At 43.6% G+C, this 16884-nt stretch overlaps 1 protein-coding gene across 7 annotated transcripts in view; it reads right to left on the bottom strand.

The window, feature by feature from the left end:
* The window catches only part of ARHGAP18 (Rho GTPase activating protein 18), a 104062-nt gene that overhangs the window by 61932 nt on the left and 25246 nt on the right, over positions 1–16884 (bottom strand). Inside the window, exons 1-2 of one of the 7 annotated variants that reach the window (XM_074580747.1) lie at positions 13000–13179; positions 11843–12039 (exon numbers count right to left, since the gene is read on the bottom strand). The exons of 2 other annotated variants lie outside the window; for them this stretch is intronic. In XM_074580747.1, coding sequence (XP_074436848.1) covers positions 11843–11862 — 20 coding nt within the window. In that variant the 5' untranslated portion in view covers positions 11863–12039; positions 13000–13179. Of the gene's footprint in view, positions 1–9207; positions 9356–11842; positions 12040–12962; positions 13210–16884 lie in introns of those variants that run through there. 4 more of the 7 variants (XM_074580752.1, XM_074580750.1, XM_074580749.1 and 1 more) reach the window with 4 other exon arrangements.

The following is a 16884-nucleotide window of genomic DNA, read 5'->3' as shown; positions in this document are numbered from 1 at the left end:
TCCTCTGGCTTGGTTCACATGGTCTTCACACCAGTGCAACCTCGGAGTGCCCCAGGGGGATGCCCCCAAGGGTGACACCTCAAGGCCACCCCACCCTCTACGAGGTAACTCACAAGAAGCAGACACCACCCTTTGAGCACCCTTCTTGGAGCAGCCAAAATCCCCACCCCAAAACAACCACATGTCACACCTCGGGCACCCCATCCTTAACAGCCAGGGCCTTTCAAAGACAGCCCAAGCGGGAAGGCAGCCAGCCTGCCGTACACCAAGTGCTATCTGGGGGAAAGGGAGGGGTATCACTGTTTGCTAGGAGAGACTACATGAGAAAACTCCAGCTACCAGGACTGTCAGAGGACCATGTGACAACATTGAGCAAAGCCAACTAGATGCAAGACTGAAGCAGGCCATCAGCCCAGTGCAAATCACCACCCTCTGTGGCCACAGCAGAGAATAATTCCTTATTTAGAAACAGAAATCATCCATAGAAAAGGCATGAGCATCACCTCAGCACTGCACCTCCAGGCGACACCTAAGCTTTCTTCTGCTGGAGGTCATGATTAGACATCCAAGGTAACACAGTGACCGTTTGAGCAGCAAAGCCACCTCCCACAAAAAACACAATGCCACTGCTTTTTCCCTTGTATTGCTCATTCAACTCAATATTTCAGAGATATTAATTAGTAGATGATGTTGCATATTGTAACAAAAAGCTTTTACCTCTCAATCGTCATTTGCAAGTTGAATAAAACTAAATGAAAGGAAAATAAAACAAATCTTCAGGAAGAGGTTAATATCTACAAAATGACCTGTGTACTCCGATGGGATGAAACCATCACTTCATAGAAATCAGAAATCAAATCCACAGAATTACAGATCATCTATTCATATATAAATATATACAATGTACGTATTATAGAATGGAAGGAAAGAAAATCAGAGAGACAGAGAACTTCAAGTCTTAAAGGAAATCAGAATTGTAGAAAGAAATTTACAGTAGGCAAATAAAAGGGGTTTTATACCAAAAATTGCTGCCCAGAGCAACACTGGTAGCCAAAAATTTTGTGTTCCTAGCCAGCAAACTAAATTACATTTATAGCCATGTACAAAATCATACAAGTCAGTATACATTGTAAAAAAAAAAAAAAAAAAGTTATTTACCGGTACACCCAAAAGGAAGTTTGCAAATAAAAAAATAAAATAAAAAAAAAATAAAAGAAAGAGAAACCAAAACAGTATATGCGGATGGAACCTTGATTCTTCTATTTAATAAGAACAGTAACTCCTACTAGTGATCTGTGCAAGATAACCTATGTGGAGAAATACCCTTTGTCCAACTGAAGGTCTTTTGGATCAAAGTTGAATTACACTTTTTATATGAAATTACTTATGTGGGAAGACTTGGAGGGTAAGAAAGAAATAGGGGTTCAAAAACCTCCAGGAGACTAACATAATAGAGCATGGTATGAAACGCATCAACCTTGTCCTCAATCAGAGGTTGTGCACCTGTGTCAACACCACACCACAGATGGGGGGAAGAAAAAAAACAAACCCAAAAGGCCGAGCCGGGCTGAAGGAAAAGTTTCTCAGCCTGGGCTCAAACCCAGACGAACACCACGACAAGGCTGTCCCACAGGAGCATGCTGCTGCTGGGCTACGGTCTGAGCACGCTGCAGTGGAGATGTGCCTGAGAAAGCCACCACTCAGCACAGCCTGGTGATCTGTTCACGGGAGAGGGGACACCTTGCTGCTAAAAGACAGCTAAGAGCTTGGCTCCAGGCTCCTGTGAAATTTTAAGTATAAGCTGATATCATAATACACAGGTTGAAAGGTTTGAAAAGACTGTCATATAAGGCTGCTTACGCTGAGTGCTTTGTCACCCCGTCCCGTCCCATCCCATCTCCTGCCCCGCTTCCTGCTGGCATGGCCCCGTGCAAAGGTACTGACTGACGCTCTGGCTCCAGCTGCTAACTAACTGGATCTCACTTAGCAACTCTCAAAAGTATACAGCAGAAACTGAATTTGCGCCTAATTTCTATTTCAGAGATTAAATATATACTTATATATAAAATGAAACTTCTCAAGAGAAATTATAGCAACCTCTACTGAGGTCTGTGTTTAGTGAAACCTGTATCAAATAATTCAGCAAATAGACAGTGCGTGAAAACACGTAAGCCAATGTCTCCTTTCCACTCCCTAAGACAGGATGACTAAACTTTCTTTAACAATCACTTCAAAAGCTCAACCAATACACAAAAAACAAAACACTGTGACACATCACAGTGATTTTAATACCATATGCCTTCATAAACTGTTTTCTGATTTGAACTACTAAGTGCCAAATACCAGCTTTCACAGCATGAAGCTCATAAAGTTTTCCATAAACTTCCATGAGCAGCTCCTACTTACTAGGAGAAAAAAGATCATGTTTGAGTTTGTTCTTATATACACCATCCACAGTAAGAAGTTCAAACAAATACAGTCTTTTTCTCAGCTTTCCTGTCAAAGAATAACAAGTACCACAGTGTAAATATCCTTCTCTCAAAGTGGAAGGCAGATAGAATTTGGATCACTGGACAGCTGCTTGGACATTTTAATTAGTACCTAATATTTTAAATTACATATTTGTATAATGTCTTATATATTTAATGTCTTAGTCTCTTTTACCCTTAAAACAGAAAATATTACTGCAATGAAAAGCTAGGTCGTGTTCCTTACAGGAAATCATAAGATCTATTCTGATTATACTTCTCATTCCTGATGCTGTTTTGATGCACTACCCTGGGCACTATGAAACCCCAGCGATCTTTCTGGTGCAAAGTTCAGAGCAAAGAAAGGTGTGTTTAAACAAGGCACAAATCAGCAACCTTTCAAGAGCCTATCAACTGGTGACCAACCATAATTTAGAAGCTGCATTCTACCTCCGTACAGTGTATGGGAATCCAAGCTGGGCTTTTGTTCCGTTTCGTGAGGCAGGCTGCGCTGTGCCATGCACAGACCACGAGGAGAAGGCAGGTTCTCCACAGCTCCGTAAGAGGAGTGCAGGTGTTCCCTGCTGTGCAGCACACCTGGATCCCAAGGACGACTTCTCACATCGCAGCTCACCTTTTGCAGGTAGAGGCCATGCACGCGACTGAATCACTGAGCGGTGTGACTCAGCACCAAATGAGCTGGAGATGAAGCTTACACTAGCTTTAGGGCAGCTGCTAAAGGACAAGCTGTACCTGAACTGACTGAAAAACTGTCAGTACAAAGTTAAGCCATCACATAACTTGTCAGCAAATCTGAACCAATGGATTTAAATTATATCAGAGGAGCCTCTCACTGGATGTGGCCATAGACAGTACGAGGACTCACAAAAATGAGTTATCTTGTCAAATTGCAGCCTCACAATGATCACATTAAGGTGGCACAGATGTAGGCTGCTGCCAGCAGGTTCTGTCAAATCCCCCTTTCCTGGGGGTTTCCATCACTCCTCTTGTGCCAGCACTATCATTGATGCAGTCACTTGCTGAGCTAGGTTAAGAAACCAATCTGTCTGGTAACAACACTTGAAAAAAAATACTGCTTTCAGTTGGATTTTTTTAAATTCAGCTCAACCTACTTCAGTCAGCTTAGAAATGCCAATGGCAGGGCAAGAAAAACATTAGGGAGGTATAACACGAGAGTGGAAGGCAACTCAAGTTTCAGTGATGTCCCCACTCTTGTCAGCCTCCACTTATCTCAGCCTAAGATGGCCGTGACCTCCACCCACATCAAAACTTCTGCTGGTCCAGGACAAGCCTTAGAAGGCACTCTGAGATGAAAAGAAAAATTTTCAGGAAATAGTGTGGCTTCTCTCTCCTCTGATAATACTTTAAACAGAACAAGAAAGCATTCCTCAAGTCTACCTGAACAACAGGCTTCTCGGGAGAAGATGACACAAGCCAAGTCATTGGAACAAGTTTAGTAGGACTTGAAAGCCCACCCTCTAAATGGGTTGCAATGATAGGGATGACTATTCCCACAATGACACCATTACCGGTGTTCCCTTATCCGGCTGTGGCAAAGGGAATCAACAGTGAGGCTCCAGAAGCTACACTATGGAGCTGTTGGATCTATCATCCTCTGAGCAACTGCCAACAGAGAAAGCGTCTTCCACTGACTGGCCTGTGGTAGCCACCACTCTGGTCTCCTGCTGTGACTGGCCAGTGAGTGATGGCTCCGTGTGTGACAGCACTTATCAGGGTTTCCTTGCTGTTCAGTAGCTGGGGCTTCTGGTTACTGCTCCAAGCCTCTTGCTTTGTATCTGGGACTGCAGACTCACAACCACAGCTATAACCACAGTTACTATACGACTCTTTGGGCCATTACAAGCCTACAAGAACTTTCTACTTTATTTGTACAGTTAAAATCTAACCTTGCACTCTCTTAAACCATGGGCAAAGCTCCCTGTTACCTCTTGATATAGTATACTCCTGGACCTTGCTGTTGTATTTTATTAAAGGCAGAGAATTTCTGATAGAAGGAATATTTCATCAGTGGCCTTGACTCCTGCCAACTATTGTTCTGACAATTACATAGAAATCAGCTAAAAACAATCAACTGATTACAAATAATAAAAATTAAACAATGTACGTTACTGAGCGCATTATCACTAAACATTGAGCAAACAATCCTCTCACGCATCCTCTTAAATATTTTCCTGAGTTTCAAACAGAGAAGAGAAGTCAAAATATCTGACTTCCCTAAGCCAGAGTAAAAGTTATCTGGGTGGTTTAGTGACTGGTGGACAGGAAGAAGAGGTAGTCAGAGCAGTGGTAAATTCAAGATTTGTACTGATGCTAAATCAAGCAATATGTGTCAACTGTTCTGCTGCAGTTTGGCACTGAGTATGCATGATAAGATTAATTTATTTGCTGAATACAGCATTATTCTTACCTTGTTGCTTTCTCATGTGTGGCATACCTTCGACTGTATTTCTGAGCGTGCTAAAAACATTCACATTTGCTGCTCCTCAAATACTTCACCCCAAACCCTTTTAAGTCCTCCATCAATACTAGGGGCACTTCAAAGGACATATTCTGACACGTTTTCATTGTCACCTTTTGGTCTAAGAAGCTTCCCTAGGAAAGAAGGGTGTTGTAGAAAGATGACAGATAAAATCTCTGAAATTCTCATTATAGCATTTCTAGGCTAAGAGGACTGGGATGCTGCAGTAGGAAGGGTAGGGAATAGAGTCACGGAACAAGGGGGAATATGGAGCAGCATATACTCATGGGAAGGTATGACCAGCTAAGTAACCATTTCTGTGCACTGTTTTATTCTGCTGTAATACAAGAAAGTTGGCACAAAAAACAATGACCAAATAAGTTGTTAATCATTTCAGCTTTTTGGGGAGCACAGAGGGGTAAATTGCTTAGGTGCGCATCCCATATGCTGCTTGGAGTATCACCAAAAATATACCTCAGAAAATGACGGCTATAATTTTACTTATGAAATAAATCAGGTCTACTTATTTTGTACACATCCAAAAAAAATCTCTACTTTTTTTTCCTATTTATCTGGCTATAAATATTGAAATTCCTGCCTGAACACGATTATTTTGAGATCAAGGCTCCAAGGCAGCGGCAAGTTCATTGTAAAGCCAGCAGCCCTCACCATACAGTCCACTGTCGTGCTGGAAATACTCAAAACTCACGAGCGTGGAGTTTTTCTTTCCCTGGCCAAGTTGATTTACCAAGGAGCCCAGAGTGGCAATCAGTGACCCATGCATAACAGGAGTCTGCAATGCCACTCACAGCAGGAACCTCGCTGTATCACTTACTGTAATTACGGCCTCCGTTCAGCTGTAGTATTGTGATTCATAGAAGAAAAAAATGACGCTATGTACCCAGTAACTCTAGTAAAAAAGCATTAACTATAGAGAGGGGTGCTGGCATTGCAGATGTTGACAAAACAAGTATGAGTAGACTTTTAAAACCTCACGGCTTTCAGCTACAGCCTCGCTAGTAACAGTTACGAAACGAGTAAAATATTGGCAACAACAATACATTATAACACTTTTTAATCGAGTGCCAGTATCAGCAGGCTGAAAATGCCATTAGTCTTATTTGAAAACAAGTTCAACAATTCTGCTCTTCAGAGAAAAAGAACTTAGAGAAACAACAAAAAAACATTCACTTGATACCACACTTAGAGCGAATGTTGGAGTTCAGATTTACACGGCTCCTCTGGCACTTTGCTCATGGGAAGTTCAGTTACATTCTAGTTTTGTGCAGTCCACATGCTTGTAACAGCACAACTAGTAATACATTGTATCCTCTAGATTTGTACATACTCGAGCAAAAAAGGGAAAGCCCTTAATTAAAATGTTCCAAAGGCCTTTATGCTTCACATTCCTTATAGCTAGACAAGCATGACATCTCATTCTCTGTATGTCATTAAAATAAAAAAGAAAGCCTATATACAGAGGTCCCTGATTTTCCTCATTTCTGCTATGTAGCTCCACTGATTCAGCCCAGTTATTCTCATTTCATAGCTGTTTAAGGGCCTGACCCAGAGCAGAACTGAATAGACTAGTTTCACTGACAGCGAAGGGCGTTAAATCAAATCTACATCCATGACGTAGAATAATCTAGGTCACCTAGTGAACTGGGCTTGCTGAAATAATGTTGTTTTATCATACTGACAGGTGCTAAATGGATGTTTAAGTGCAAGAAACTGTGACTATGGCTACGCAATGAGGACTGCACTGAAAAAGAAGAACTTGAGCAGATCTAGGGCTCAGAAAGGACACACAACTCAGTGAATTCCACCAGGATGCTTAGAAAAACAAGACAGTGTGACCACAGTATACGCAATTGGCTGCGGTGGTCATTAGCAGCAAGGAAGTGATTTCACCTGTGTAGGTAACACTCACGAGACTGACACTGAAGTACTGCATGTAATTCAGGCTGGGAGGTGGAGAAGCAAAGTAACAGGGCACGTGTAAAGAAGGATGCTGAAAATGCTGAAGAGAAGTGTCACAAAAAGGATTTTCAGACTGAAGAAACAAAGAGACTCAAAGAGAATTATTTGCTTCGTCTAGCAAGATAAAATTGAGCAGCTACTTGACAATAGCTAACAGGCAGTAGGAGGGCTTTTTAATCGATTGGAAAGACAGCAAGAACCAAAGGCAGGAGCAAGATGAATTCAAAGAAGAAATAAGATGCAAACTGGGGGAAGGGGGAACCCCAGGAAGCAGGAATCCGGAATCAAGGAAGCAGGAAATGTTGGGATACCACAATTTGCTGTCAGTAGATCAAGTTACTGGGATTAATACATTGGTAACTAAGCAACACGTTAAGAGTCTGCAGTACACTACATATTTATACATGCATGAAGTACAAAAGACACAAAAGCAATGCTAAATAAAGCAACTTAATGGATTGTTGCCTGTCAGCTCTATCTGAAGATGTTGGTAGGCATCGGACAATAAACACTGTTCAAATTAGCAGGCAAATCCAAGGCAGGAAAGATTTTTCTAATGCATTTAGATGAAGATTGTGCTCACATAGAGCCTGCAAACTTAGCAGATAAAAAGATTGCTATGATTTTGTGAAGTCAGTAACAGATTTTTGCTTTGCAAAGCGACATATGGAAGGTATGTGCTGAGCCATCCATACTGGCATCACGAAAGACAGGTTACAGGGGTTAGGAACAACAAATGCTGTGATGATATGGAGAACCTGAAATCTGTGCTGTACTAGCAGACTGCAAACGAAATTGCAAAAGGCTCCACGAACTTAAGTCAGTTGTGAGTAATCGCCTTGTGAGTTTGCTCCTTGTACACTGAGTGTTACATGTCCCCCTAACAGTGCTTTTGTCCTTCATACTGGATTTCACTGGATTTCAATTCCAAGAGTGAGTCACTGGTAGAAAGGGAGGGGGAAAGGAATGAGAGCTTTTCTTTCTGAAAGAATAGAGATGAAAATTGCCCTTGAAAAAAGGCATTAATTCACGCTTACTACTAGATTTCTTCTTACCTTAAGATGCAAACTATTAAATCTTCAGATTAAACTGAGCAAATATTTGTATAATGAATGAGGCAGATTATTCTGGCAAGGAAAGAATAAATTCCTCTTGTATGTGTGATTTGTAATGTCTATTATGGTCAACGTTTGAAAAAAATCATTTATTATGGGCAATTCATAGCAGAAGTCTGTCATTTTTCCAAGCTCAAAGGACACCTATCATCTGGTTTCTTTCTCAGGGAGATCAAACAGTGAGTGATTCAGGTCACAGTTGTCTGTAGAAAACACCAAGTATTTTATGCACCTCACTTGTCACCCATCACCACAGCGAACACAGATGCTATCACTACTAAGTTAGTAAAGCCCATATTTACAAAGACATACAAAAATAAATATTTTGTTTTATTCAGACTTACACAGTAACCATGTGTAAGTCTGGGCACTTCTCTACAACAAAACCCAATGGAGACCTCCCAAAGTCATGCAGGGATTCAGTAACGAAGCAGGACAGTGAGCTTTGGGGACCACAGGCCCTGGCTAGCAGGTGTCACTCAAAAGAGGCGATCTGAGGCGGCAGCAATCTTCTCTTTTACAGTAGCTAAGGGTTACAGCACTCTTTCCAGAACTGGTCTGGGGTTTAGTTCCGTCTCAAAGAAACTCAACTGATCATTCCCATTTTGCAAGTGACTACCAGCACACCAAACGCAAGATTTAAATACGGCAAACGCTGTGTCCTAGTCTTTATGAAATGTTGCAGTCCTTCTTAAAAAGTTATTCACAATGCGAAGATTGCTAGGCCCTTTGGGAACATATGTTGTTAAACAGGCACTGGCTTGCAAAGATTCAAAACTAAAACTGGTCTTCCAACGTAAGTTAGGGAAGAGCACATGAAGCGACAGCACAACCACGTGTGCTGGCTGCTGGTGAGCCGGCGCAGTGAGTCACTGGAAACAGATCCAGGGAGGCTGTGACTCACACCACAGTCTGGCGCAGCATGGGAGACCATACAGAATGGCAGCCTCCCAGACAAGACAAAGGTATGGGCAGAAAAGCAAAGTCAACCTCCAGCGGCCACCACATTTAAAATCACTTCTCTATTACTCAGTTTGCATTTCAGGTTTGGCTCTTGAAAATGCTCTGTAGCAGAAGCTTATTTGCTTCACACGCTGGTAGGCATGCCGTTAGTTCTGCATGCGCTCTGCATGCATTCACTTACTTGCAGTTCTGCTATATCCTATTCCCCATCCGTTGAATACTCCAAACTTGGCTTTAGCCTTATAATGACACTTTTAAAATATTTTTACACACATACATATACGTATACACATAAACACACACATTCACTCACTCTACAGGACAGAAATAGTCCTGTAGAGGACTCCCTGGATGGCATCTGATTTCCTGAGGGTAAGCCCATGCAGACATATGAGACGACTGTTGTTATCTGAAACGCCTGCATGTGGCTGGCAAGTATGACACGGGACTTGCAGTCCTTTCTGCCACAGTAGATGGGGTAAAATTCCCCAGCAAGGAACATAAATGGCACTGGAAGACTATTCTTAAGGGTGTGGATTTCACATTTCATGTGCATGAGGCTGACATGCCTACAAACAGACACTGAAACAGGGTCTTGGACTGAAAGCTATCTGATTCACTCTTACTTTCCACAGTCCGTATAGCAACAAATGGTTCCATGGGGAAAAAAAAAGAAGAAATGGTTTAAAAGCTTGTGCATGGGCATCATAAAGAAAAGGAGATGACAGTAAAATGCATGTAGCAAGACAGCCAATAAAGCATTAGTGGATCTAATGGGTTAAAACTGGGAAGTGAGAAAACTGAAAGCAATATGCAAAATAGAGCTACTAAAACTGAATTTGATAATGGGTAATCTGCCTTTGTCATTTCTCTAAGGAAGTTCTTAGATACTTAGGCATACCGCAGAAGTCACCCACAATCAAGATCTACACTACGAGAAGATATTCCTTTCGCCATTTCTTTAAAGTAAAATGTAAAATAAACTCCCCTATGGCAAAGAAGACAGCTCTGATGTATTTTGTGCATCACCACTGTCACGGCAACATTGTTAAATTGTCAAAATTGGAAGTAATCATCCTAAGGCTGTTCCAGATTTTAGCCTAGCTAACCAATAGTAAGGCAAGCCTTTCCGAAAGGAAATATTTCACAGGCTCATTGTGCTTTTAAAGGGCCAAAAAAAGAATAGGAAAGTAGCTCAACAATCTATTAGATCACTAAAATTCTTTAGTCTATGAAGCAAGACTTCCCATATGCCTGAAGGAAAAAACAGCTGGTTAGGAGGTATAGTCCTTTCCTAGGATGCCACTTTGGAGCACAGCCAACATATCATTTTTCCCAGGATGTACCAGTGCCAAACTTCCTCAACCCTCCAAAGACAATGCAATCTCTTACATGCACTGTTTTGAATGCCTCTGAAAATAATAGTTCAACATAGTTTCTCTATTAATCGTTCCAAAAGGGTTGCTTCGTTACAGCTGGCACTGTATTACATTGGCTTCCTAATATTCTCATCCCAGTTAAAAATTACAGAATTTTCAAATTAGCAAAGAGATGCTAACCTAGATACTGAAAGTTGTTCTTATTTTGTTGTATTTAAAAAAGGCAAAGTAAGTTCCAATTTCACACCAGTAATAAAATGCAGAATCTGGATGGCAGAACTGGTACACTTACGCCCTGTCCAGAGCATAATGGAAGACTATATTTCCACAAAATATTTCAGAATTATGCTGGTTTGGGCATTTGCTCTATTATTATCATTCAGCGCTGCACATCTTGGGAATCTTGATGAAGAAGGAAAGTAGTTAGAAAAAAAAGGGGGGGAAAATCACACAAAAATGTTACAATGTTTCAGAAAAGTTTTGTTTGTGTGTTTAAAAAAAAACAAACAAAAACAAGTGGTCATTCCCATCCCTCCATCCATCGTGAAAATAACATTCCCAACCTCTCTCACTTCAGAAGTGGGAAGACACTGAGGATCCAGGGCAGGAAGGAGCAGACAAATCAGGACCACGGAGTTGAGATCCTGGTTAATGAGGGAGAGACAGGACTGCGGTCCAAATTTAGAGTGCCACAGCAGAAAGGCAAAGAGGTGTCCTTCTGAATCTTAGTTTAATGAGACAAATGGCAAACATGCATAGCTTGGAAAGCTGTAACACTGCCAGGTGGAACTCAGGCAAAACTAACTGTGGGAATCCCCTGTTCTGCACAGCTTTAACATACACATTTATATGCTATAATTAAGGAAATGAGACTGCTTTTCACATTTATATCCCCCACACCCTCCCTTCATCCCACATCAGAACAATTTGTGAAGGATCACGGTCACTTGCACAGCAATGTCTCAGTTTACCCAGGAGGCTGTCCCCACAGCAACTGCAGACAACCTGGTGAGATCTCTGCTCCTAATGGTGCTGCCTTAGCACAGGAAACAAGTTTCTCGGACATGGAGGGACCCCAGGACTGTGCTTATGCATCTGGGGGCTAAGAGTAACTGCAGCTTAGAGCCATGTATCCAGGCAGACCCAGGTTAAAAGGGGGAACCGATCCTAACAGTCTACAGATACACAGATCCTTATTCAGAAGTTATCCCAAGGAGCAGGGAAAGTGGGTTTTATCTTGACCCTCCTCCACAGGAAGTTTGAGGAGGGATATGAGAGGTAAAAACATCAAAAACGACAATGAAGTAGGGTAGTAGATTTTGTGATTTCTTGCAAAAATGCACATATTTTACATTCAATAGTAAACAACTACGTCTGCAGTGCCGTTATATATGTAGCTATGATGACAAATAACATTAGTCATGGAGAAGGAAGTACCTCAATAAAAAGAGAGGCATGGCTTTGTCGTTCAGACACAGAGTAGGCTGTACTTCTCAGTTCAGTTCTTGCATTTGCCGTGGACTCTTGGCGTGACATATCATGGTGCATGAGCTATCTCTTGTCCAGGGTGACACTGTACTTCATTTTATCTTCTTTTAATCAGACTATAATCTCCTTGATCAGACACGCTCTTCCTATGGACGTATGGAAACAGCGTGCCAGTTTCAATACCTTCCCAGTTTCAGCTGGCTTCTCAGCATTAATAAAAGTCCCATCTTTATCAATGGGACCTTTGTTGACAGTTTCAGCAAGGAAGAGGCAAGACTGAATGGGCTATAAAGAACAAAACTTTCCTTTCCACACAGCAGTCTCCCTGCTCATTGCTATGGAAAAGCCGGCAGTGCTTCTGCCTGCATTAAACACACGCTGTGAGGCACTAGGAGATCCTCAGCCTTCGTAAAAGGAAAGCTGCCTTCTTTGCCCATTATCAGTTTCACCTTTTAAGCAAAATGACAAATGCTTTAACAAGTTTATCTTGTCCTTACCGGTACCTTCCTTCTGTTTATCTCATTAAAAAAAACCAACCAACCAAACAAAAATAAACCAATAACGCAAAGAACAAAGCGGTGCAGCGCAAAGAGGTGGTATGAAAATCTACGCCCTGCATCCCACGAACAGCCTGATCCCGCAGACTCTGGGGTCCGGTTCCCCCTGGAGCGGCGGGGCAGCCCCCACCGCCCGGGAACGAACGGCGCGTGCTGAGCAGCGGCCGGGAACGGCGTGGGTTGAGCAGCGGCCGCGCGCTCGGCTACAAACGCCTTGGCAACAGCCGGCGTCTGCTGTTCCCACCCGGCTCTCCCCGTGGCCCAGCAACGCGCCTGGGGCTTCCACGGCGGAGGTTACTACAGAAAACGGGTGGGGAAAAAAAAAAAAAAAAAAAAAAGTAAGGAAAACCCGTTTGAGAGGATGCGGGACGAAGTGCAGAGACGGGGAAACCCCACTAGCCCCCCGGCACCTTCTCCCCGCGGCAACAGCTGCCCGCGGAGCCAGCTCCACTGTTCCTCCTCCTCCTCCTCCTCCTCCTCCGCATCCCCCGCCCCGCAGAGCCCGAGCGCACCTGCCGCCGGCCCGGCCTCCCCGCCGCCGCCACTCACCCGCCGGAGGGGTCGCCGCCGCCGCTGGGGTGGTAGGCGGTGAGGACCACGCCGCGGGAGCCGGACCGCCAGCTCATGGCGTCCGCCGCCGCCGCATCCCCTTTCTGGGGACTCCCGAGTCGGAGTGGGGCGGCCCGGCCCGCGGCCCGGCGCAGCCCAGCCTCCCGCCGGCAGCGCAGCGGGGCAGGGCCGGGTGACGGCAGCGCTTCCTGCGGCCCGCCGGGGCCGCCGCCCTCCGCCGGGCCGGGCCGGGCCCCTCCTCCCCGCTTCGGGCACCCGGGCGCCCCGCGGGCCAGGGCGGCGGGAGCCGGCGGCGGCGGCCGCTGTGCGGAGCGGCAGGACCCAGCGGCTGCCGCAGGCGGGTGCCCGCCGCCCTGCGCCGCACCGTCCACCCCGCGACAGGGCCCAGCCACCCTCGGCCGCCCCCTCCCCTAGACCCTGTGGTGTTAATAAAGCAGCGTTCGTTGCCCAGGCTGGGGTTTGGTTTAAGGTATTGCAAAGAAATCGGTCCGTCAAAGGAAAAGTTGGTGCGGTTTCAGAGCTGAGTGGGTTGGGTGGGTGGTGGGTGCTGCGCCCCAGGCGCCAGCGGCCGCTCCCTCGGGGACGGAGGTGTTGCAAATGCAGCACGGTGGTGAGAAAAATCAGGAATGCCTTCCCGTGCTTGCTTTGTCCATTGTCCATTTCACTGGATCGCAACATTACTTTGTGCTTGGGTTAACTTTTCGTGCACACAAAAAATGGTTTATTTTTTTAATTACAAGCAGGTGGCAGTGTCAGGCAAGGACGCAAGGACACAAGGTGACGGAGCTGCTGTACCTTAAACCAGCCGCCGTTTAGCCCCAAGGTCGCGCTCTGCCAACCAGCGACAGCCGGCGCCCAGCAGCGTTGGGTCGGCCTTTCCGCTGGGGACAGCCTCTGCGCGCCCCGGCACACGCTGCCATCAGAGATGGGACGCGCTGCCAGGATCTGTAACACAACACTCAAACCCGTTTGTTTTTTTTTTTCCATGGCAACTCTAACATAACCTGTAAAGGTACATACACTATTTTGGTTCGTAATTTATGTCTGCATTAACAGAAGCATATGATTTGTCTGAATTATAATTGCTTTGTATCATAAGGGAATGGATCGACTTCAATATGAGCGTAACTTGCATTGCATTTCCTTTTTCCTTTTAAAACAAACAAACAATCAAACAAAATCATGCAACTGCTTTGTTTGCAGTTAAACATCTGAAAAGTACAGCACTGGTCCATGTGAGGTGTTCTGGATCATGCAGGTATCGAGTTCCGAACCTTCACTTATTTAAATCATCATCCACCTAAACCGGAAAGCTGTGTGCAGTCGTGGATGGATCAGGCATTTTTCTGTGCAGCTGTTCTCCAGCATGCAGCTGCCAAGCAGGGGCAGCACACAAATCCCGACCTACAGTCGCTGTGAAGTTGCTCCCAGTGGAGAAGCAAACAGGAAGAACTTCCCGTCACGTCTGAGCAAGATCAGTTTGTCCTTCAGAGTCCTTGGTGCTTTCAGCTGGTGACTTTGCAGAGTTCGTGGGTGATATCCAGACAGAATTGAATTTTGTCATTGACTTAAGTGGATAGTTTTATCCAGTAGGTTTCTTCTTGAAAGGCTGGCTGCCTGCAGAGTGCCAAATGGGACATCCATGATTTCTTTAAACAGGGTAATGTCCGCATGAAATTTTGAGAAGAGTCCCAGCATTACAAGCACAGGAAAACTTGGCTGATGTTCAATAGACTGACCATTACAGAGGTGCCTCTTCACTTCTTACACCTCTAAAGGTCAACTTTTGCCTTAGTTTTAAGTTCATATAAAGGATTGAGGGTAGGGGTAGGTTTTAATAAAGGCTGTCTCTTCCATGGCTTCTGTGAGATATTTTATCCGTAGGCAGCTGGCCAATTTCTGTATTGTTAATTTTTTAATCAAAGCTTTCATATTAAATTTTAATAAATAAATAAATTTATTAAAAAGTAGACATTAGTACCAACAGATAAGCTTTGCATATAAATTAGAAAAAACAACAGGTCTATTTTGAACTGTGGATTTTTTTATTTTTTAAGATTTACCGTGCACAGAAAAGAGGTTGGTGCTGCCTCACCTCCCCAGATGGTCTCCGTTTCCAAAGGGAATCGGTAAAGGAGAAGGCACAGCTACAGTTCTGCTTCAGAAATGGCTTAGAGTAGCACGGCTACAACAGCTTAACTAGCAGTACGTACCAAAAGCAATACACTGGGACAAATTATCTACATGTACCTACTCGCAGGCACACACACAAAACCAAGGACATGCAAAACTCAGGACTGTGAAAAGATTTCCCTGTACTCCTGCTGCAAAGGTCCAGCACTCTCTCTACATCTCTCAGGCTGCGTCCAAAAGGCAAAAGTTGGGGCCTAACTTCTCAGATAAAGACACCAACAAGACTCAGCTGTTTTCACTGGTCACTTTGGAAGTACATGAGCATGAGATGAGCAAGCATCCTACTGTTGTATGTCATGACACCTATTCATTGATGCCTTTGGCTCTTTTTTTAAATGTATGTGTCAATTATCAAACACCCTATGCAGAATGCAAAATTAGTTTTTGAAGGACTCAACTTTTTCTTTTAAACTAAACACATAAAACTAAAAATATAAATACCAGCATCCTTATGACCTGGCCATTTCTAAAAATTCAGCTAATTGATTGCATGCCAAACACCCCACTTCGTTATAAACCTTCCTTTAAAGAATAGCTAAAAAAAAAAACAACAGAGAAGTAAAAACATTTAAAACATTCAGAGTTTAATGAGTGCTTTCCAAAGCCCTTTGCCCAAACTAAATATATATTAGGTGCTATAAGAACAAAGATATAAACTGCCTTTTCTTTGATAAGCATCTTAAAACACATCGTAATTAAGGCACACTATAACATGCTGCACTGCCGCCGTAAAAAGAAGAATGCTAAAACAAGATGTAGCCAATGTGGCGTCACCGGGGGCCGCTCAAAGAGAATTTTACTGCCAATGGAGAAGGGGAAGAACCGGCCTTGTTCTTGGCAGGGGAAGATTAAGAACAGCAGAACCCACAATGAGTTTGTACCAGTCAACTGGAGAGTAGGAAAGCTTTTCTAAGTGTATCACAAGGAGGGTGGGAAAAGGAGATAGAGAGAAAGAAATTCTATTAATAAATGAGAATGGGGATTAAATTACTGATAAAACCAGCAGAGATACTAGTTAAGATTCCCTTCTTAAATCTGTCTCTAATATGACGCATTTCAAACGTGGAAGTGGATTTAGGAGCTTAACTCTAGGTACGCTTTTTTCTTTACTATGTTTGACAACTTGATAGGATCAAACTCTGTCCTGTTACGACAGCGTAACACCAGCATAGTTTTCTTTGATGAAATGATTCCTGACTTACGATGGAGCCGGCTAGACAATTTTGACCTATAGATGTATTATTGCTGTAAACTGACATGAATGTCACCACTCCCTTTCACTGGTACATCTTCTACCTAAACCAACTTATAGTCAGTAATTGCTGAGTTTGCAGTTAATATTCAGGCTCTTAACAAGGTATGGGAATGCTTACTTGGAAAGTAACGTTGTTCATAATCAACTAGATAAGAATGCACCGTTTGAGGCATATGGGTTTATGTGATAAAAGGAGATATCATTGAGAGAGGAGATTACAAATCAGTCTATCTTGCTACAGAATCCAAGACTCCTTCAAAGAGTTTAAATGTTTAGATTAAGATGTCATGCAGGGCCTTTACACTTAACATAATCAGTCACCAGAGCCAAGCAGATCACGCAGGGTTCTCGTGCTTAGCGCTCTCTTAACAAAGCAATTGCTAAAAAGGGAAGTTCTCAGCAGCACCATCCTCCAT

The sequence above is a fragment of the Larus michahellis genome, chromosome 3 (genome assembly GCF_964199755.1).
Source record: "Larus michahellis chromosome 3, bLarMic1.1, whole genome shotgun sequence".
Classification (NCBI taxonomy): domain Eukaryota; kingdom Metazoa; phylum Chordata; class Aves; order Charadriiformes; family Laridae; genus Larus; species Larus michahellis.
The sequence above is the reverse complement of the archived record's forward strand: the minus strand, read 5'-3'. Positions and strand labels throughout refer to the sequence as shown.